The 24,443-nt window shown below is 42.2% G+C and overlaps 2 protein-coding genes across 3 annotated transcripts in view; one reads left to right on the forward strand and one right to left on the reverse strand.

The window, feature by feature from the left end:
* The window catches only part of zcchc7 (zinc finger, CCHC domain containing 7), a 51,627-nt gene extending 40,476 nt beyond the window's left edge, over positions 1-11,151 (reverse strand). Inside the window, exons 1-3 of the mRNA XM_084003629.1 lie at positions 11,094-11,151; positions 6,978-7,609; positions 4,220-4,433 (exon numbers count right to left, since the gene is read on the reverse strand). Of these exons, the coding sequence (XP_083859755.1) occupies positions 4,220-4,433; positions 6,978-7,526 (763 nt within the window). The 5' untranslated portion in view covers positions 7,527-7,609; positions 11,094-11,151. The remainder of the gene's footprint in view (positions 1-4,219; positions 4,434-6,977; positions 7,610-11,093) is intronic.
* Positions 11,152-19,686: 8,535 nt separating this feature from the next.
* Positions 19,687-24,443, forward strand: part of pax5 (paired box 5) — a 57,148-nt gene continuing 52,391 nt past the window's right edge. For both annotated transcript variants that reach the window (XM_084005178.1, XM_084005181.1), the window contains exon 1: positions 19,687-20,101. In XM_084005178.1, coding sequence (XP_083861304.1) covers positions 20,056-20,101 — 46 coding nt within the window. In that variant the 5' untranslated portion in view covers positions 19,687-20,055. The remainder of the gene's footprint in view (positions 20,102-24,443) is intronic.

The raw sequence follows: 24,443 nt of genomic DNA on the forward strand, positions 1-24,443 counted from the left end.
ACACAAACACACAAACACACACACACACACACACACACACACACGCACAGACACACACTTACAGTCTTGATGTGATCGGCCACCCCGATAGCGAGCCAGAGCTGACTCTCTAAGCCTCAAACAAAGTTTGGTGTGCACTGACCAAAACCGAGGGGACAAAAAAAAAGGCGCAGGAGAGAACTGGGGGGAGCAACAGAGAAAGAGGGGGGGGAAAGTGTGACCGCTGAGTGAAGTTTAACCACTTACGATTCAAGTTTAGCTTCAGCACACCCCGCCTCCGCGCCGGATTCATTCACGGGCATGTACACGCACACCTCTCCGGGTGGGAGAGGCACTGAGCTGGATTTTGGGAAGGCCTGCTTTTTCTCTCTTGTTCCATCTGGTTGCTGCTGCATGGCCGCCGGACAGGCAGACGGCCCTCGCTCATCCCCCTTTTCTGTGCTATCTTTTCTCTTTTCCTTATCCTGTGTCCCTACAGATCCACCCACCGACATCTGCCCCACTACAGCCAGGTGACAGATAGCTACTCGTGCTGTGTGCGCATCGGTGTATATGTGTGTGTCCGTGTATTTGATAAAAACCATATGTGATGGAGTGAAAAAAGATTAGATTGTAGAAGTATGTGAACCAGCGACACCGTGTAGGAGAGAAATGGAACAAGAGCGAGAGAAAGAGGATGAAAGGATTCAATTTCTGTAGGGTGAAAGGGGGAGACTAAGTGTAGTGAATGTGATTTGATGGTGATGCTGAGATGGGGTTTAGGCGTACAAATACTATTAGTCACTGCTGTGCAAACCTGTTACTCTCACACACACACACACACACACACACACACACACACACACACACACACACACACACACACACACACACACACACACACACACACACACACACACACACACACACACACACACACACACACACACACACACACACACAAATGTGGAAATAAAGCAAGCTAGGCTCCCAGGCTACAGGAGTCAACACGCAAACACGGCATATAAAAACAGAAATCAATCTTCATATTTATCCAACAGCCCTGGGTTATGGATCTTACGGTTATTGTAGTCATAAGAATTCAACCTAAAATTGGCCTTCTCTCTGCATTTCTTCATAAAATAAAAAGGGCATGTGAAACAAATTCCCATAAGAGGAAAATAAGCATAATTCAACATACAGCAGCGAACAGGGCAAGAGGAGCTCTGTATAACATAGCCTATTCATTGTGTACAGTGTGTACTATATACTCATTTTCATAGCATACTGCCTTTGCAGCAATTGTACTTTAAATCAATATACTTGACTGTTTCTGAGGAGATGATACACAGGCTGACTGACACCAATCAAACTGCGATGTTGGGACTTCAGCATGGCTGCGAACGATTATTTTAATAGATTAATTTTAAGATTATTTTCACAGTGAGTCCATTATTCATTTTGTCTATAAAATTTTTAATAATGTCTATCTCCATTTTCCTGGAGCTCAGTGAAATCTTGTTTTGTACAATCAAGTCCAAAAACCGAAGGTATTCAGTTTACAATAATATAAAAACAGAGAAAAAAATGCTCACATTTAAGGAGCTTGACATTTCTACTTGAAAAGTAAATCAAAACAGAAAGAAAAATGTTTGCCAAAGATGTAAAAGTACTTATTTTATCATTGACCTGGTCTCACCATAATCCTTACTCCTTTATTTTCCCTTGTGAGATGCATTGTGGGAAAATAGTCTACATCAACAGCAAACAAAAAAAAACAAAAAACTTCCAGTATTCATCCTGTTACTAAATACTATGTACTAAAAGACCAAGTTTGGCAGGGATTCTCCAAGGAAACCGAGATGCTAAGTCCCTCCCCTTCCGATTTTCCCCATTGGACCTTATGTCGGACTCGGAAAATATATTGTATGGTAGTCAACAGCGAGAGACAAATGATTTGATCCTGTTTTAATTGTGGCATGAATTACACATATGACATGTAAGATCATTTTACAAGTCAAGACAGACTCAGTTTGTTGTAGTACCATTTAGTTTTGTGTGAAACGGCTCCGTGAACTACGTCTCTCATCTTACATAGTATACGTCACCAACACTAGCTAGCTAGGTAAGCTAGTTCTGTTCTACACACATCACGTAACCAGCGTTTCTTTTTCCAGCCAAGAAGTGTGAGACTGAGTAAGACCCATCTTTAGTGTGAGTAACGTTACATTCACACTTTTAGGTGTGTAGTCTTTTCTAATGATGTAATTTCAGTCTTATGCTAACTCTTAATGGTAACTAGTTGACTTTAAATGATCTTTTAAATTGACAAGCGTGTAATTCATGTCACAGGTTAAACAGGATAAAAACATTTTTCACTAACTACTTCCATTAACTACTGTACAGTTTTTCTGAAATAAGGTCCCATGGTGGTCCACCGGAAGGGAGGCTTGCCTGTTTCGTACAGCAGAGGTGGTGGCCACCCAGCTATCCATGAACCTCATCATCAACTTAATCATCTGAAATATCACCTCTGCTATTTTAGTGAACAGTTATTTTCTATTTCATAAAGGTGTATTTAGAACTTGGAAGTTTGCAGAATGTTGATGTCCCAATTCTGCTATAAAACACTTCTCCACTGGTGTATTCTATACTTTTCTTATTGTTAATAGATCACATAAAAACAACCAAAATCAACACTGTGTTACTTTGCCTCTCAATGTAGCTTAACTTCCCTACCCTAATCTTTAAAAATGTCTCATTAAACAGCTGGCCACTGTAGTAAATAAAAAAATAGCTGTAAACAGTGTTGTTCACACAATGTAGGACTGACTGAAAATAAACTACATGTTCATGGTAATTAATTAAAATGTCACCCAGTGCAACAGCGTGGCACATTGATGCGTTTTTAAAAGACAAACAAGCTACATATCATGCAATACTTGTCAGAATCGATTGAGTGTCGGTTTTGGTCTTTCAGGGGATTCATAAGGATAAGAAAATCATATTTTGCTACTTTCAACGACATATTCCACCCCTGCTAAGAATCACTGTGTAGAATCAAATTATCTCGCAGCTCAAGACTATTGAGGCTCGTCCCTCAAATTTCTTTGCCTTCCATTCCTTTTTTTTGGGCTAAACCCTCCCCCCAATCCTCCCACTTTAAGACCCCGTCCACACCCCACCCATGACCCCCCATGTGCAGACATGAGGTCAGGCTCCAAAGATCACAGGGAGAAGCCAGACGAGAGAGAGAGAGAGAGAGAGAGAGAGAGAGAGAGAGAGAGAGAGAGAGAGAGAGAGACAGAAAGAAAGAAAGGGAGAGAGAAAGGGAGAGAAAGAGAGACAGAGACCTAAAAATCCTCAGTTCCTCCCAAAACCAGGCCAAAACCTCCAGCCTTCCCACCAGCTCCAGACCCCCTCCTTTAGCCCAGTTGTGTGTAGAGGAGGCAGTGAGCACTCTTGCAGAAACCTCAGCCCAGGGAAATTCAAATGAGGAAGAAACGGTGAGAGAGACACAGAAAGAGGGAGAGTGGGAGAGAGAGAGAGCACAATAGTGAGAAAATAGGATAAAAGAATGAGATGGGAGAGAGTTAGGTAGGTAGGGGGGAGACGGAGGGGGGAGAGAGCTGAAGAGGTTGCTGAGGCTGCAGGTTAAGATAATGTGTAGAGATCTGAAGAGATTTGAAGGGAACATTTTTATTCATTTTTTGATTACTCCCATCTCTCCCGACCTCCCCACCCGCGTTGTTGTCTCTCCGATTGTTTGTTTTTGGCATTAGCGTTATGACTGTTGGTATGCGCGTGTATGTATGCATGCATGCTGATTAGAAGTGGAATATTTTATAAACACAAATATTCACAACCACACAAGCCTTCACGCACATATCAATACACAATGCACACAAACATACTTAAAGATGCATCACAGAAGCGGGCGACTGGGCAGGCGGTGCCAGGAATGCTAAGAGCTTACAAATTCGTAAACATGCCGACACAGATGCTGCATATGTACATACAAACATGCACGCGTGCGGAGTGTAGCCCGCCGCCGTGCACGCTCCTTATCAACGTGCTGCAGGTAGGCTATGTGTTCTGAATGAGCTGGGCCGATCAAAATTACTCACTGCATCCGTTCTCATTCACATTCAAACGCACAAAAAACACAAACCACAAAAAGAACAACGCAGTAGAAGCAGCACACGCACATTGATGAGGCCGCACGTGAACAGAGACGCACCTTCGTTGCTGTCGGACCCTCCCTCCAGGTTGAGTGAGATGGACTGGTCTCCTTCCTGCTGCCCTGGACCCAGCATCATCCAGTTCTCCAGACCATCCGAATCTGAGGAATCCGAAGACTCAGAGCTGGTCTTTGAGTGCGACTCTTCTGAATCAGACTCTGAGCTGCTGGAGACCACAGTCACCGGCACACTGGGACTTCTTTTCTGGCTTCCCTGGATGACCAGACAACAACCATATTGAAGGTTTCAATACATAGCTTTCAGTTGCAACATTATGCATCCAACACATCGAGAAAACACTTTCTTTCCATGTGAAATATGTTTGTTAAACATCATCGCCTCATTTCTTTGCCAGCATCGAAAAAAAAAAATTCAGCTGGAGTTAAACTTCTGCACAATGCTCCGCTCCAGCAGCAAGTCATTTACTCGCATTGCTACATGCTTCACTGATTGCTGCAGCTCAACAGAAATCAATCAGCCGGCTGAAACTGGCCAGTGGACAGCAAACAGTCCTGTGAATTTAGTCAAAACAAAATGAGTGGGAAACATCACGTTAAAGACATATGGTCTTCAAATATGAAGTGCCCGAAAAGGCAATCCAAGATGGATGCCTTAAATCCACTAAAGTCTGTCGTTCAAGGTGATTAAATCTATGGATATAGGGTTGTATCGCCTTTGCGTCTCTCACAAGAGCATTTCTTCCATCATTCAAACATCTTGATTTGTCTGATGACGTGAGTGATCAGAAATCATAACAGTGTGAATCTTTTCGTGAAAGCAGTATTGGTTGTAAAGAAGAAACACAAGGACAGACCAGCTTTGGATGGCTCACATGTTGAAGCCATGTGCTTACAGTTATAGTAACAGCCGTACTGAAGAGTTGTGGGTTGGTGTCTTCTTTTTGGCCTTTCTACTACCAAAAGCACAAGAGCAAAAGTGTCCATTTCCCATTTCAAGACTAGCACATAGTGCAGTCCCATAAAAAAAAGTATTTTCTTTTGCTTGATTTCTTCTATTTTTGCTTATTTGTCACACTTAAGTCTTCCAGATCTTCAAACTAATTTGAATATCAGACGACGACAACATCCTCCTGGTTAGCAGCGGTTTTCACCTGAGAAACGGCTTTGTAACTTTTCCACATCGATACATTTCAATAACTTGCATTTTTACCTCTTCTGGAGTTTCTTTTGATCACCTTTAAGCCAACTTTACATTGCTGGAAAGGTTCTGTTATAGAGGTGTAACGATTCACTCGATTAATCAATGAATCGATAGTCAGTCCTATAGATTCAACTAAATCAATCTGCTACAATAAATAAATAGAATGAATCGTTATGCATTTAATCGGATGAATCGTGATTCTTACTTATGATTAATGTTTTAATACGTTTAAGACACACTCTCCCCTGCCAGCATGTAGTCTATTGAAAAATGTTCAAAATAACCGTGCAATGTTTAATTACATTTTTGTATTCAGCATAAAATATTATGTAGGACTACTTTTTTCTAGAATAAATATGTTATTTTTTTCCCCTTTTAGAAGAATACAGATAGTCTCACTCGCATCATTGCAGGTTTATTTCATGGATATAGAATTTTGGTGACAAAATTACTGAATCGAATCGTGGTTTACAGAATTGAATCGAATCGTTACAAACATTTTTTTGCCAACTACTGTATCGTTAATCGAATGGAAGCCAAAGATTCACACCCCTATTCTGTTATATTGATGTTTAGATTCAACAGGGCTGGCAGTACTCAAACCAAATTATCAATTACAGCTTTTTAAAATTAGTAATTTCTTCTAACCGTTTAACTGACACCAATAATAGCTAAATCCTTATTGTCGGTTAACACAGTTAACTAATAACATCCCGATACAGTAGCTATACCCAGGTAGCAGAAATGGTGTACGGTGGAAGAACTGGAGTAGCGATAACGTTGACTTTGGAAACTCTACTCAGACGGAGGAGGAAGAAAACGTTCTTTCTACTGAGTAAGTGAGATACCTGCTTACATATTAAAACTTGATAGTAGGGCTGGATATAGATATAGGATTTAATCAGAGATCGGGATAAAAAACACTCACTCAACTCAGTTGACCCGAGTTAATATTAATTATGGGGATAATCGTGAATAACGTAACAAGTGGCTTGAAAAAGGTGTCTAGCTCACTATCATGTTAGAAAAGTGAAAAATAGAGCCTGATTTAAAGAACACAGGATACAAAAATAATTTATGCAGGGAGACCTTATGACCTTATCTTATTTAGGATTATTTGATTTAGTTTTTCCCGACAAAGGATGTTCACCAAAAAAAATGTTTGTTTCAGTATATATATTAGCGCCATTTTAAGAATTTTAAGCATATTTTCATGATTATCGGCATAATATCATGAATTGCAAATATTTTAGCCGGGATAATCATGACTAGAATCGCCCATGGCTACTTGCTACGAATAATCGCACTGAGATCGGTTGTTTGTTGCCTTGGACAGTAGCCAGGCTGGTAGCCTTGTTACTAACGGTTATTGCTCAGCTCTGAAGAAAGGAAAAAGAGATTGTTTTTGCAACAGCAGCATCAACAACATTACCGCTCAGTTATCTATTGCCAGTCTAATGTAAACTCCATATAAGCAGTGAGAGGGTGGAGAGTTTGACAAGGGTAACAACAGTAACTTAGGGGGGTGGGGCTTAGCGACAATCAATTTCTACTACACAAAAGCAGCAACAGCATCTCTCACTCTTTGCTCTCTACCTGTTGGGCCGGGGTGGAAGTCTGCATCCGGTTGAAGCTTCGGCCCTTTAAGGCACAGACCCCTTCATCATCATCATCATCATCATCATCATCACCATCTGCAGTGTCATCCTCTGAGATGGAGATGACGTCAGGGCTGGAGTCGATCACGATGACCTCTTCAAAATAGGATGACGACGACCTCTGACCTTTAGGGTTACTGTTCTCCGTCCTCTGTTTAGCAACTTTCTCTCTTTTCTTCTTCTTCTTCAGGTGCTGCAGCAACTTGCTCAAATCAGGCGACGGAGGTCTACTTTCTCCAGTTTGTTCCTGTTCTCCGTCATCATCACCAGCCTTCTGAGGTACCTCAAGCTGCTGGCGGTCCTGGCCCTCCACCTCCTCTCCTCTGTCCTGCTGCTCCATGATCTGCCCGGCATTGGAAGAGTAGTGGAGCTGGCTGTAGAGGTGGAACTCCAGCTCGCTGTTGGCCTCTGACCCGTCAGAGTCCCCCTCATCCTCTTGATAGAGATCATCCTCCAACTCCCTCCGATCCTGGTACGTACAGTACATCACCCCGAAAACACTCAATCCACACACACATGCACACACCTTAGCAACACTCACACCTGGGGAGACTGTGCTGCTGAAGCAGACTGCAGGGATAAAAACACACAAAACCAAGAGAAGTTACTACAAGCATGACAAGAAAATAAATGTGTAATAATGCTAAAAGCCCTGTTGGCACAGGTCTAGTATTACCAGGGGACCTCATGTGATTTAGAAATTAACCCCTCACATCTGTGATTCACGTGGTACATTCATCCAGGACGAGTAAAGTCTGCATTTTCCTCAAATGTACTGACATTATCCTTGTGATATCAAGGCTCTGAGCAACATCAAAACATTATATTATGATATTTATATTCAATATCACAAAAATTATTCTATACATCTATTTATGTTTACATAAAACTCACAAAGACCTCTTGCTCTGGTGGTGCTAATGCCAATCAGTCCTGCAGCAGGATTAGCCTCCTGAATGTCCCCCCAAAACGCCATCGAAACATTCATTTCTCTGTAATTCTTGACCGGGAATGTGGCAGAAAAAATATAAACCCCAAATCTCAGAGATTCACAGGACTAATATCACACGATGGTTCATTTGCAGTGGGATTTTTCCTTGACAAATTGACAGATGAAATGACAGATTTGCAGACACAATAATTGCAAATTACCAGAGGTCTCCAGGTAATACCAGTCCAGTGCAAATAGTTCCATACTGTATAGAAATTGTACTTCGGACCAAACCTGGTTTTCCTTTAACCATGCAAAATTAACATTATTGTCAAGTAGACATAGGGGGATGCGAAAATATGTCCTGGCTGAAATTATTGCTTTTCACAATATGATTACGATAATCATCAAAATATGCTTAAACTTTTAAAATGGCACGTACTGGTATTACTTTACATCATGTTAAGAAACAAATATTTTCATTGTGTCATAGCGTACACATTTTTTCTAGTGAACGTCCTTTTTAGTGAAAAGCAACCAATACACTTTTAAAAAGGATGATCATGAATCATATTTTTGTATTCTGTGTTTTTTTAATCAGGCTCTATTTTCCACTTATCCAGCATGATAGTGAGCTAGACACCTTTTTCAAGTCCGTCTGGATGATATTTACGAGTATCCTGATAATGGAAATGCACCACAATCAACTTATTATGAGTGTTTTTTAATCACGATTCATGATAAAATCCAATATTATCCCATCCCTATTGTCAAACCAACTGCAACTAATGATTATTTTTTTTATCTTTATTTTCCCCATTTCAAATCTGTGTACATCAAATGCACATACACCACTCTCTTAATGTATTTTATTCACCATTTCCAATTCAGGATTTCCAACTGGTACATTATTATCAAAATTGTCAATTATTTCCTCTCTAAACTACCCTCGTGTACACAGTTATATCAACTATTATCTACAGAAGCGAGGAATAAGTGAACACAGGCCAGCGTCAATCACAGGAAGGGCACAGACTTTGGTCTTGTTCGGAAATCCATTGGGGCTTGTTAACAAAGCTGAGAGAGCATGGATCAGCTGCACTCCTGATTTTTTTTTTTTTTACTGTTTTATCAGAGTTTGGTGGAAAGAAACAGCTCGGATCCGTTTTTTTCACCTGTTAAGCAATAATATTAACAACAAACTCTTTAACAATACAAAATCTGTGGCCCACTTTAAATGATTATGTTGGAAACTGTGAAATTATCTTCTTACTGCACTCTTTAAAAACACACACAGTGTTGCTAATTTTCTATCTGTCTGACTCTCTCTTTCTCTCACACACAGAAAGAGAGGGGGGGGGGGGGGGGAGGGTCACCGGCCCATTGCTCTGTCCAGTCCTGCGTGTCTGTGCCATGATGGCTGGAGATGATTGGCTCCCAGACCGCACACACCGCAGAAAAACGCCACGCTACGCGGTCACAAGCCGGCCGCCGGGGATTAAAGGGACTGGCGAGGGAGAGCGACAGTTTTTAAGTTTCAGCAATGCACAGAGGCCTGGAGTGGGACAAATGACCGACTGTGTTTTACAGTGGTGGAATGTAAAGCCCCAGCACAGTCACGGTCCGGAAACACAGGTGTGTTCCCTTTATCTGTCTAATTAAAGCTCTGCACTGTGTGGGATATAGGGACTCTACTTGATAGACATCTCCCTGACTTTCCCGTTAACTTTGTTGAACCTCTGAAGGTGGGACGACTCACACCATCGCAGAAAATATTAGCTGAATTAGTCAGAGCCATCGTTAATGTGATTAGCAACCCCTGTGCTTTTCCTACGAAGCGGTATGATCACATCAACCTACCATTCAAGGCAACTGCAAAGATTGCGCTGAGAGAGGAAACGTGTCCTTGAATTGTCCGTCGTTCAGGCTTTAACAGAAGTGAATGGGAGACGGAGCGTATATTTTTAGGATGGAATGTAACGTGACATTATCTGAGGACAAGTCAAAGTGCCTGCTGTGAAAAAGCCTGCTGGTACGTGGAGAAATTCACAATATAGCTATAGGTCTTTTTGGCTCTAATCAGTGTATTACAACATTATGCTACCCTATATTTCTATTTCACTACATGTCAGAGGGAGAATTTATACATTTTAATCCACTCAAGTTATTTCACAGCTATACATGTTCTGTAGATTTTACAAGGAAAACATGTGATCCTCTTTTTAAAACATGATGCATTGTAATAGATTAAACTACCTAAATGCAAATATAACTGCAACAATTAGTTCCTGCTTAGCCAACTACATCAATAATACTGATCCAGTATATAAGAATCAAACAGATGGTGTTCTGCATAATGAGTACTTTTACTTTTGATGAAAGTACAAAATGTTGTCAGTACTTTTAAATGAATTTGAAAACATATTTACTTGACTTTTACCTTCAGGCTAATGTATATGCCTCAAAGTATAATTCCACAATTTAACTAGCTACGTAGGAGCTACTTGTATATCAGTTAAGGACCTCCGTTTGAATAATTGGACATGTATGGTGTGTGATGATAATGAAATCAAAGCATCACTGGTGTTTAGGCAGTACGTTTATTGATAAATGTACTGATCTGACGGTGTTGGTTGCCATGGGATTTAGTTGTACAGTAACAGGATGAGGTCCTGAGCACACATCCCTCGACTAATTAACTTACACTAGAATGACAGCGGACATATCAGTTGTATAAGTGCACTCTGACTGGAGTTAGCCTGGTTGTAGCCCCGGCTAGCTAAATGCTAACGGGCTAGCAGGCGGACTGCGCTACGAGTTAGGTCTGCGGGGAGCTACTCTTAATGGCTGACAAACTATCTGGCCACAAAACACAGAGGCACACAGAAAAAAACGGTCGCCAAGAAGTGAATATTACTAATTATTTCCACATGTCGACATGTTACCATGTGTCCCCCCAGTCTGTCCACGTGTGTGTAAGCGGCAGAGCAGCCGGTCGGATGTAAACAAGGACGCATTTCACTCACAAACATCAAATCAAACAAATACATGCAAATCAAGTCTCCATAGTCAAAGCCAGCACTGTGCTTGTTTCATATGTTATATCAGTAAGCACGAGCTCACCTTTTTATCCCAACAAATCGGAGGGGTTACTAGAGTCGGAGTTGCTCTTCCAGTCAGAGGGAGACAGACAAACAACTTCCGGGTTTGTCAGAGGAAAAAGTGTTGGCCGACCGTAACGTTTCACTGCGTCCTGCTGAGGCAGTCAGGGGACTGTGCTCCGACACTGCCGTGGCTGGTAGCGGCGTCCACAAAGCGTCAGCAATACATTAAACGAGTGGGTGTTGGTAAGGTGAGAGTTAGAGACTTAGAGTGTTTCATCATAGAGTGTACATCTGGTTTTGATTTTATCCCCTATTGTGATTTCATAAAAGGAGCATATATTTTTTGCTGTGATGAGTTACAAGTAACATTGTACAGGTATTTTACCCATTGACCCCATAAAATGATCAAAGATTCATGTGGACCTATTTGTCTGGACCAGAGGATGTGGAGGTCACAACACCTCGTGGCATCATCAGCTAATTTGATTTTCTATGATGAAAATGTTGTACAATCTATTTTTGTCGTTGTCGTGTCACCTTTCCTTTCAGCCCTGCCACGATCTAATAAAATGCACTCCAAACCCTACATTTATGGAATTTATTATCAACTTATGGTTGCACACGTTCTATGTGCTCGGAAAATACCCCAAGACTACATTATTGAGACACATGTACTCTGATTATAAAATGTCATTATTCAAGTTGATGTGGAATTGTAAACTGGGCTGCTTTACTAGGCATCATATCTCATTCTGCAGACAAAAGATCCAGCAGGGCCCGACACTGTTTTTCACTACATGGACTATTGTCATTCTGATGGATGCTGGGCGTCTTCACCTTCCTCAATAAGGCACAAATATTAGCTAGGAAATGTCAGAATATGAGCATGTGCACACTGGGCGTGTGCATGCATGTGTGAGTGACTCCTATGGACCTTCAGGCCTGTGCCATTATTACATGTTGATGGGAATGTAAATCTATATGTAAATGTAATTCAACAGACTGACTATTACCATCAGTCATATTTAGAACACGTATTGTACAGCAGAATTATGCCAACCTGGCTCTCATGAGCACTAACATCCATCTTTTCCTCCCTTGCCATATCATGAGAATAATTGTGAACTCTTTATATCCAACTATAGGCATCGCCATCGTGATAATGGTGAGTGAATGGCGTTATGATAGGGAATCAGAGGGTGAATGCCATCTGATTCCAGAGGTTTCTCCATGCGTGTCAACACAGGAAAGGCCATCACAGAGTTGGATTGTTTCCTTCCAAAGGTTAGGCTGCACCTCGTGTCTCAACACTATCACCTCTTTGAGCCCATGTATACATTTGACACACACACACACACTTAATATCCTGCATCTGTTTTGTTTTTGGGAAGTGCATATGGGGGCCCTCTGCCTCCTCTTCCTCCCATATCTCGCTAAATTGGATGCAGGTTCGGGATGCCTCACTGCCTCAGTGAAATTGTGATGTGGCTCCCTGATTTTGGGTTCCATGCATTTGACGGTGTTTACTATTATTATTTTAAAAAAGGTAGAGGGGAGCGACTGAATGGAGGCATCTGGTTCAGCGGTTCATCTCGGAGCGTCCAGACCACTGGCGTGTTGAAGATGGATGGAGTGTCCTGGACAGGGATTTAAAGTCGCCTGATTTCCAATCACACATTCCAGAGGGACGGTTCTGCCTGGTGAATGATCTTTATTGAGGAGAAGGAGTTAAAAGAAGCATGTCATTGCTCTCATTTGATGGCATTTGTATGTACCATGGGGGCTTCTTCTTTCATTTGGCGCCAGGCGCTGCGGCCAACTCTTTGGATGCAGTGGTTTATCAGAACGGGGTTCTCGTCAGCTGCTCCGGTGCATTGGCAATATTCCGCAACTGATGGTCATTTAGTACAAATGTACCGCCATTGCTTCGATTCAGTCTGTTTGATGAGGCACACGCCAGAGGATTTTAGAGAAACTAAGAGCAGATGACAAAACACAGATGTTTAGGAAATAAGTGCAACTGAAACAATTAGTCAATTGATCAATTAGTTGAGCAACAGAATGTGAATGGGATTTTTTTCTGTTTTTCTTTGTTCATTGAGCTTTAGGACTGTTGGACAGACTCAAGAAAAAATACATTTTAAGACACCATGTTTTAGGAACGTGTGATGTGCATTTTTATTGTTATTACAGATTAATAGATTTATCAAAAACAAAATGAATAGCTGCAGCCCTAGAAATAATTTGGATGGCTGACATCTGCTCGGATGCAGACTCAAACCGTAACTGGTTGCATCAGCTGGTTTCAGTTCTGTGGCGCCAGATATGTTGGGAAGGAAAAAAAATCGTCTTCCTCTTCTGCTCTTGGTGCAGGCTTCCTTGTTACTGTATGTATGTAAATACAACCAGCCAGTCTGTATCAAAGCAGCCAGGCAGGAGGAATTCCCTTAAAAAAAAAAAGACTCGCCCTGGATCAGCGCTTCTGAACAAAAATGGCTCCCATGCATCACCCATATGGGGCCCTCTGTGCCGGACTCATTCACATCCACCGGATGTACAGCAGACCTGAAGCCCCGTCGCTGGCGTTTCTCTCTCACTGCAACACACAGACTCTGTTGCATCAGTACAGTGAAAGTTGGATTTTTTCCATCGTGTTAACATTGGTGTGATATTACCAGTAATTAATAAAGCATCAAATAGCCTTGCAGGATAAGAAACTGGTGGTGTATTAGAGGGATTCAGTCGATTCTGGAGTTAATATGCCAAGTAGAGCATGTACTAATCAGTCGCAAAGCTCACAGGCAGGAAGAAACAAGTGATAAAACCCAGCCGGAGGGGAATGGTGACTCGTGACAGCGGCAGAGCTCCAACTTCCGAGCCATGGAACAGAATATTTCTTTGGTTTCTAAGTAATTTCCAAATATTGGCAGTTTAGCGAGCCGTCCCTCTGAAGCATCCGCAACATTCCTTCAACACCACTAGCTTTGACACTGACTTTGTTGGATAAACTGTAGGATTCTCATGCTGCCGTTGATTTCTTTATTTGTTTTGACTTTATTAGATAGTATACAACACAGAGCTGAAAGGAAATGACCTTGCATCTTTTCTTCTCCTTGTTACACATAGTGGTTATTTCAGGCTTGTGGGAACTATTAAAAAAATGTTCAATCATGATGTCATTTCATATCACAAATATATTGTTGTGATATAGTGTATTTTCTGATTTAAAAAAAGTGAAACTGTTAATGGATAAAATAATCAGATCAACCTGACAAATCCTTTGTCACATGTATAAATCACATGGAAATCCAATACTACCATTGACAATCATGATTTGCGGCACTAGGCTGGATAGTTAAAAAGCTTGTCTGACAGTATGTCATCATATTGCCCAACTTCAAATGAAACACACTCGGAGGAAAAATCCCTCCCTGCGTGAGCTGCTCTCAACTCGTGTCCACAAAGAGGCCACTTCCACCTGTGATGAGGGGCTCACAACTAGACGGGCCTCATTTTAAGGGGCCACATGCCAAAATATTTGGGAACCATCGTCCCGGAGCCCCGGGAAACAGATGCCCCCGGGGGTCGGTGCTCTTTGTGGTCAGTAGATTGAAGACTGGTGCTTAAAATCTGTTGTTGGCCCCTGCTGGTTGTGTCTGACAGTCACACTTTTTAGCAAGTTAAATGAATTGCCAGTACAGGTGAGATCCTCTCTCTCTCTCTCTGTCTCACACACACACACACACACACACACACACACACACACACACACACACACACACACACACACACTGTGATCAACAGTCTGCCGGTGCTTTCAGCAGGAAAAGACTAGAACAAGAGAACAAGCCTGACAACACCTTTTCAGACCGGACCAAGTGACTTGTGTCTATGGGGATTACATTTGTGAACAGAAGCTCTATACACTCACACACACACTCACACACGCACAGTTCCACACACACACTCCACATGGCCACAAGATGCCCACGACACCTCTCTCTCTCTCTCTCTCTGTCTCTCTCTCTCAGCTGCGAGTATAAAACCACATTGACAGGAGCCTTGTCCCCTCTTGTCGAATCGTCACGCTGAAATGTTTACCTTTACATACAAATGGCATGGTGTCATGTTGTGTCACATAATGTTTCATGGACAAATAATGTGTCCCATTTCTCAATCCGCCCTGCAGCCCTTAAGCCCCCCTCGAGCCTCTATAGTCCCAGCAACACCCGGGCAGCCCGGCCACAAAACCGGAGCCCTGTGTCACCAGTGAAGGGCCACTGTGAATGAAATCCCTGGGATGTCGAGGTAAGCTCACTCAGCGCCGCGGCTCTCAGCGTTTTGGGGAAGGCGTTGGAAACGGGACGAGGACACACAAGTTGTTATCAAAGTGTTTGACTGTAGGTTTCTCTGTCTTAGTGGACAGAAACGAAGTTTGGTAAAATGTGGTGTTATGGCACGAGTATGGTTTGAGCCGTGCATTTTGCAGCAAGTATGAGACTAAGGAACATTAAGATGTTGTTATTCATATGTTTTAAGATTAATTTCACAAAGAAGCTTCACAATTAAATCATTTATAGCACAGAATGTGAAGCAGACATGATAGCAACAAATGCAATAAAATAACAATAAAATAGAAAAAGGTAAAGAGTGGGAATATTGGTGAGTCTTGGTTGATTTAAAAAAAAGTAAATTATTCTAATGTTTATGGGCAAATAGTCTCCCTCCATTTAAAGCAAAGCTGTGGGAACATTTGGGTAATGGGCAGCAGGATTACTGGAAATTATATTTAAAAAAAATAGATATAATACATTTATATCCAATCATGTCACAAAGCAAGCTTTTTGGGGGGTAAAATGCTACCAAATATATAAATGAGGTTGGCTTTTAAATAAAATGATAGAATTAAGATGAACTTATAAAGGAGAATGGACACTATATCAGGTGTTTAAATAAATCAATGCAGTACAGATTAGCCCTTCAGTACAATTTTGAGGTACTTTTACTTCACTTTACGTGAGCATCTGAGTTTTCTGCTACTTCTGCTCCACTAGGACTCAGAGATAATAGAGAACTTTTATCTGACAGTTACGCTTCCTTTACAGAAAATTGGTTTGCATGCAACACATACTACGAGCTAAAAAAGGAAACATTGTTATAGAAATAAACCAGCAGTGTGAAACAGTCAGAATCAAGTCCACATTAGCATGCTGCAACATTACATGCTGCTTCTAATTAATAATCCAATAATATAGTCTTTAATATTAGAAAGCGTAATGATATATTAAATACACAGGGGTCATTCTGCATAATGAGAAGCTTTATTGATAGTACTTTTACCTGTTCAGTACAGTAAAGATTTTAGATGATTTTTACTGGAAGTAAAAGCTGTGAATATTTCTGCATGAGCTCCAGAAAACAGCCATGCAGATGTAACTATTCAGTGCCTGAAGTCATTGTGTCGGGCCTTTAAAGAGTCTTTCCCTGTGCGCTGAGAGCCAAAGAGTCCCAGAGAGACAGCGAGCAGCTCCTCCTGTGTTTACGTGTTTACTTATTGTTCTAATCGTCCCTTTAGTTCTTCTCTCGCGCGCTTTAATGCGATTCTTTCCGGTTCCGCTCGGTCAGAGCGCGGGTCACCGATCCAACTGTGCCCCCCCTCATATTCATTACATTAATTAGCACGGGGCTGAAAAACAAACAAGTGATGATTAATATCTAAACGATGGCGAATTCTTTGAGGGGGAGTGGAGAAAGCCACGGGGAGCGACACCTCCCTGAGGCTGCACGAGACACGTGAAAGGAGGTCAGAACAACTATTCAAGGCATACAAATAATAAAAACACAGACTAGAAGGATTATGAAGCCATTGTAAATTTGGGTAAAGTATTTATATATATATATTAAATAACCAGTCCAAATACAATCCGGCCTATGGTCTCTCAAAATGAGCAACTAATGTAGGCTATATATTGATGTATTACTGAATATATATAAAATACATATAATGTGACATATTAATGAATAATATTAATATAAACAATATTAATATTGATAACAACAGCAATAATAATGATAATATTACACATTAATACATAATATGCACATTATTAATAATAATACAAATAACAATAACAATAGTACACTATCCATGAGTAATCATAAGATTTACAACTGTGTTATATTTCGACATTTCGTGATGCTGATGTAAAAAAAGTGTATAATATTTTATAATACAATTTACACTATTATGTATTATTATACATTAACATTGTATTGTATTGCATGTTACAAAGCTCAATTTACTTTATGCATTTTATTTCCCTCAAACTGGATCATTTTTATTAATATTTTTATTTTATTTTTATGTATTCTTCCTGTCTCTCGTTATTGATTGGCAACAAAATAACCAGAATTCAAACTTGCAGATTGTCATATACAACAACCAGGTTTCTTCAAATAGCTCAATGGCAGATAATTGCAGCCCTTTCTTTGAGCTCACGCTCTTAGGAAATGCACTGAATAATCCGCTGCCATGGTCATGCATACAGATTCAACTTTTGGGCCTGTCGAAAAAGATAAGAGTGAGGCAAGTATGCCGAGGATACGAGATCCTTTCCATGAGAGAGAGAGAGAGAGAGAGAGAGAGAGAGAGAGAGAGAGAGAGAGAGAGAGAGAGAGAGAGAGAGAGTTGGATTTAGTCGGGGCTCTAACTTTGAAAACAGCCCATAATAATAAACCAAGCCACTTGATGCCAACAGATACGTGTCTGCACTTTACCTTGAACCATACATGATAACAGTCTATTAATATTAATAATGGAGTCATCGACGCTGTTTCTCCGTCTGAAGGTCAGAGCTAGACCTCCTGTTTGCTTCCCGCCATCACGCAGAAACATAGTATTTTGTGTTTTGATGTTATGGGCGCGAGCCGAAGGTCGGGGTCGTACGCGCCTCAGCGCGAGGCGACAAGCGGAGCAAAATGGGTCGCTGTCTCGCGCCTTGTTCCGCACTCAATTGTCTCGGGGCTGCGCGTGAACCCCGAGACCTGCAGCTGTCTGGAGGACAGCGACGAAGCGGCAGGAAGGAGAAGCTTTACAGCACACGACAACAGAAACCCTAGTTTGAACCCCCCCATGTGGCGGCATCTTTCACGTGTATTCATCTTATTGGAGAGATGACACGCTGAGGTGAAGGACAGCTTCCTTCATCCCAACACACTCCAGTTGACCCAAATATCCTACACGTAATTTCTCTTGCGTCCATCTCGTGTGTTAACATCTGGATGATGAACCTGTTATCACACAGTAGAAAAAATACATATCTTTTGGTGTATTATCTGACAGAGAGACCTCTGACTTCCGGGTCAAGCTCCTCTCCCTCAGTTTAAATGTAATGGAAATCAAACTATCCTATTATAATCTCAAAGAGATACTTCGGCTCTTGTCTTTAGCTGGGATCAAATATTCACATTCATGTCGATACGTTTTTAATCGCCTGTTATTTTAGAATAATTTCACCGAATGGGTGAAATTATTATTTATTGAATGTATTTTATTTTTTGTTTGTGTAAAAGAGGTGTGAACATGAGAGATATGAAAGGGTTGTTTTTTCATTTTTTTAGGGGCTCACCGGTCGTGTTTTGGGGCTTATTATAAGGCCGATGAGGCCCTGGGTTAACGGTGCAAACAGTCTGGAACTAAGTGGAGCATAAGGTCTAAACTGTCTGTAAAACTCTTCAGATTTTCGCTTTGAAGAAAACGGAAGAGCCAAAGAAAGCACACATGTTCAGGAAACCTTGAATGTCATTGTTCCACCAGAGAGAGAAAAAAAGTTCAACTTGAGAACTAAACAAAACGGTGAGTATCAGTATGAGTGGAAATTTTCAGTTGGCAAATTTATTGAAATGAAATGTTATACGTTCACAGGTGTGTGTGTGTGTGTGTGTGTGTGTGTGTGTGTGTGTGTGTGTGTGTGTGTGTGTGTGTGTGTGTGTGTGTGTGTGTGTGTGCGGAGCTGAGGACCGGAACTATCCGTTTTGTAACAAACACTTTGCACGTGCAGGAGAAGACTCGCGCTCTCCAACAGCGGAGCGGCGAGGTTGAAGGTGTAACCCTCCGCTGTCTGTCAGAACGTGCGTAATGCGTAAAGAGCGCCGTGCGTAACAGGTGTATACCCGCATTGGAGGAGAGGCGCTTGGAGAAACTCTCACAAACGCACGTTTGCAAGTTGCTGAAAGGACACTGGACAAGAAATACACTTCAGAATCGACTTCCGCGTCTTCATAAGCTAATCAAAAGAGAGGAAAGCCTGCGCTGGTATTACGCACAACATTTAATGTCACCTGCCTCCATAGCTATCTTGTCTCCCAGAGGAAATGAATGCAACATAAAAGAGGGTGAGGGGGGACGCAGAGAGAGGGAGAGAGAGGGAGAGGGAGGCGGGGGCGGGAAAGTTTAGTAAAGTGGAACTTGCTAACAGATGCCAGAGAGGGGGGCGCGGCCCTGCAGGGACGGGTGGAGATTGCATGGTGTGTGTAAGTGGCCTTGCGGGTGCGCGTGTGTGCGTGCGTGCGTTAATGCTTGCACGTGGACGTGTTTGTGCGTGCAAGCTCGTGCGGGGAAAGGACAGGACATGAGCGCACATTGAGAGAGCGGCTCTTTTACTCGGCGCGATCATTTCACGCTTCCCCCCGAAGCCCTTTTTCCACCTAAAGCGTTTAGTTGCAGCTGACTGAGCACTTGCGGGGAGTGCAATAGGGAGCGGAAGGGTCGAATTATTTCAACCTACAACTCGCCCAAAAAGTACTGTAGGAGAGGGGGGAAGAGAGGGAGAGAAGAAAGTGCCCGGGAGTGAGAGAGGGGGGGAAGCGAGGGAGAGATAGAGAGAGAGGAAGAAAGGGAGAGGGGGACACTGGAAAAAAAGTTTTTGTTCTTTTCCTTTTTCCCCTCCTCTCATCGCCTCCCCCTGTTCTAACCGGGTAACATGGACCAGGGGCCCAAGAGTCCTGCACTGCGGCTGGGGAGAGCAGGTAGGGTCGCACCGGCTCTCTCGAGCTTAATTTACCTTTTATGAAAAGTTGAACTTATCATTTTAACCGGCTGTTGTTTGTTATTTATTTATTTAAATGTATGTATTGCTAATGCAAAACTTTAGAACAGAAGTCATGGAAGTTATTAGTTATTTAGTAAATTTATCAGTTATTATGCTTATTTTTGAAACTTTTGTACGGTGTTCTGCGTTTTTACAAGTATTACAAAGTGTTGTGAATAAGTCCAGTGTGATGAAAAACCAAAAGAATGGAAACCGGAACCTTGACTTAAATTTTTAAGACGTGCACACTAATCAGATGTTTCATCTCAAGTTTGGGACCACTGAGTTTCCTATGAGACTTTTGGAGTCGTGATGATTTGCGTCTCTGTCACTGGAAACTTGTTGCTTTCTTTAAAAAAAAAATCGTAAACTTTAAAAAGCAGAGGAAGATAGTGTTTGGAGACGTTTCCTGTTTGAGATGGATCTTTTTATTGGTTTCCTTATTTTGTATTTACATTGTTTTATTTTTGGCATGGTGTGCTTGTGGAGGAACAAGTAGCTGGCCTTGTTGGTTTGGGTTGACACCACATTCTACGTCAGGTCACATCCACGTGCGCGCCTGAGATAGGTGCATGCAAGGATACGCAATTGCGTGCGCACACATTTGTTTAAACGCAGTTCATTATGTTTCTTTTGGGAGGGGGTTATGAGATGTGATCATTTGAGATGATAACGGTTTAGAGCTCGTGGTGTCTTGTTCGTGTTTGTGGAGCAGAAGTTGAACTTCAGTCCATAATGACTCCTGTAGAAGTCTGGGATTTGGCTTTTTCCTGCGCGTCTCCATTACTGTATTCAACAGGTTCATCTCGTATAGGCCTATTGATAAAACAGCGGGGTCTGGTACAGCAATGGATCAGGCCATCGACCTCGTTATGGCACCCAATGGATATCACATCATTTCATATTGCTGCCCGCTGCGTCTGCATTGATAAAACGTCGTTTGTCATTAAGAAACGGTGGGCAGGTGATCCTCTCTCCACGGGCTGTGTGCTTCGCGGCAAGCCTTTACACCAGAAAACCAAGAAAATATGTTTTTTATGCACTTGGTTGCCTGTTACTATGGTAATGCATGCATAGTAGACGTCCATGAAACGCCACATTTATTGAGGTACAGGCTTAGGGCTGTTTTTCATACTCATCTTCACAATAGTAAGTTAAGTGTTCTCCGATTGCGACACGTTCTTTCATAATAGAAATAAATTAGCTCGTGCCCAGCCATATGGAAATTTGTCATCAAATAATGCCGATGGTATGTAAGACAAATAATGCCCCCTTTGCAGTCTTTTGTGGAGTGGGCCTTACCCTGGTAGACGGTGAAAGCGGTGGGATTTGTAGCGATTGGATAAGAACCTTTTTAACCGCGGAGGAAATCAGAGTTTAAAGGAGGCCCTCCCCTGTTGGGGTGTAGTTCAAGTGTTCAGGGCCCACGGCCCACACCTACAGCCTCTCCATTTCCTCTCACTTTAGCATACGTGCTCGGGGTACAAAGGGGGGTCTGTGAGAATGAACGTGGATCTAATGGGACCCCCCCTGCCTCTTCCCGCCCTGTAGGTTGGCCGTGCGTAAAAGTGCGTAGGCAGGCCGCCATTTCAGTCCCTGTCTGACGACTGCTGGGCCACTGGCTGACGCTAAATTATATTTTTACTAATGAAAAAAATAGAGGTAGGTCTCTTATCTGTTCGGGCTTAATAGAAATCTTTGATCCTTGACCTATATGATTTTCCATAAAATATATACCACCATTCCCCTCTCCATTACAAGCACAACCCCCACCTCCTGACGAACTAGGCTTCTTACTGTATAGATTTTATTGATATATTTGATTCTCCACTTGCCAAACACACAGTCTGTGAGAGTAACAGACCAAATGAGAGAGAGAGAGAGAGAGAGAGAGAGAGAGAGAGAGAGAGAGAGAGAGAGAGAGAGAGAGAGAGAGAGAGAGAGAGAGAGAGAGAGGGGAGGGAGGGGAGGAAGAAAGAGAGAGAATGACCTCACATGGCATAGCCTACATTCGTTGTGACCTTAAGCGCCCCGGCCTGCAGGACAGGGTCTGTATATGAGCTCCCTAACCCACCGACGACGACCGGTCTGTACTCGATCACCAGCAGGCCTGTGAGTGGAGACGCCATGCGTCTCACCTGCTCGGTACGGAAGTCCAACGGTTCACTCTTTCTCCAGTATTTCATTATTAGTGATGACTTTTGGATTTTTTTTGTAAGCAAATGAAAACTTAAGAAGAGATACGGGCGCTTTCTCATTATGTTTACAGTCAGCGGGCGTGTAATAAACGAGCTGGTGGAGTTAACATGCGCTATTAATTTTTCATTGCTTTTTCGTTTCGAGGCTCGGGCGCAAAAAACAGCCGAAGCTTTCATGGTGGATGGAGGGAAGGAGAGGGAGAGGGAACATTTAAACAACATTGCCTCCAATTTGCCTCCAAATGATTATCACGACTCAACCACATTCTTTCTAATGTTTAAAAAAGTATACACACCCTCTTCCTCCCCCCGCCTCCTCCCCCATCCTCCCATTTCCAACACTGGAGAGGTAATGAAATATGGTAATAGCTCTGGACCCCCGGATTAAAGTCGTCCTACCCTGATGGAAGTTTTCTCTAAATTTCCAACCCTAAAGCAACAACAATTTGTATACATGATTGATTGTGTTTGGATTTTTTAATTGCTTATGTATTTAATTTGCAAATCGGAGAGAGACAAGGGCGGCGGCTGCAGTTCACTTCTGTGGGGGAGAAGAGCGCTCGTGTCTATATCTCAATAAATAAAAAGGCGAGCGTGGCTGCACAGGGAGAACAAGCACAATTGAAAACGAAAAACAAATTTAAAACGCGCAAAAATATGATAGTGTCATACTTTTGTGTCCCCGTTTGGAGACATCGAGACCAAATACTCTGTCATTGCAAAAAGGAAAGAAACACTTTGAAATACAAGAAGCTTTATATTGTGGAAAAAAAGAAAAAGAAATACAAATAACCATTTTTTTCTTTATTGTCCAAATTGCCCTTGCTCGTTGATTTGTGGCCTGTTGTGTGGCCCTGGCTCTTTATATCCAAATGTGAATACAGAAGTCTACATTCTGTTCTGTACTCTCGTCTTGTGTTTCTATCTTTAATAAAAACAAATCAACTGTCAGATTTGTACACGAGGCCCTTACTCGTGAATACTCAAGGAAAGAGTTGGAAATATGAATGAGGATTAGCATTTTACTGTCGTTGGATCATAATGCAGGGACGTGGAATCAGCGAGGACTTGTGAAGCCGTTTAGGGTGCAGAAACAGTCGGAGGGGTTTATTTGGCAGATCCACGGCGCCGTGTCGGTCTGGCTGCTCTACATCCAGGCTCCTCTCTGGCCCTTCTGGACTCTTTAAGTTCAAGTGTGTTGATTGTAAAGTTCTATGTCTTGTATTTGCGCGCGCGTGTCCGTGTGCGTGTGTGTGGGCTTGAACGCCCCCTCGTGGTTCATCCTGTACACCCCCCCCCCCACACACACACAACTCAAAGCATACATCTCTGATTTTAAAACAGACAAGATTGGTTTTAACGAGGACAACGTGAACGCGCTCCGGTTTACTGGTCGCGGCCTCGGAGCGCACGTCATGAAAAGGAAACCATCGATTCAAAGCGAGAAATCTACAAAAATCAGATATGAAATAGACTCAATAATATCATACATTGACCTTTTCGGCATCAGACGCATCGCCTTGAGGTACATCAAACATGTACGTCCTCCGAGGGCCAACCCTGCAGGACTCTGAAGAATTAAGCTGCGGATTGTTATTGTTGTTGTTCGTTAGCGAGTCACTCTAATGATCGGCCTCCTAAACGACATCACGGGTGTCTTTAATGATGGCGTTGTACATGCATGACCGTGTATCCCCTGCATGGCTCGGATGGGTCTAATCTGAGGTTTGTGCGCGCGAGTAGGAACGGCGCGGAACCGAAATGATTAAATGTCTGCAAACAGGAAAAAAGGGAAATAACACTTTTTAATTTGGCCCATGCTTTAGGCTATTTATGTGTTTAATATTACAGGGGCGAGGCTGAGATATGCCCTCTCAAATCAGGTGGGACGAACATGTAATGAATCTCTCTCTCTCTCTCCCCCCCCCCCTCTCTCTCTTAGTTTAGAGTGTAAATGCGGAGCTCACCAATTGCATTTCATTAAAAAAAAAAAAAAAAAACTCACAACATCCGTCTGCGATGCGCAATCAATTAGATAATGAGCGGGGATGCATGTTTCATATGTTTTCTCTCCAGTCTCCC

This window comes from Eutrigla gurnardus, assembly GCF_963514095.1.
Source record: "Eutrigla gurnardus genome assembly, chromosome: 3".
NCBI classification, from domain to species: Eukaryota; Metazoa; Chordata; class Actinopteri; order Perciformes; family Triglidae; genus Eutrigla; species Eutrigla gurnardus.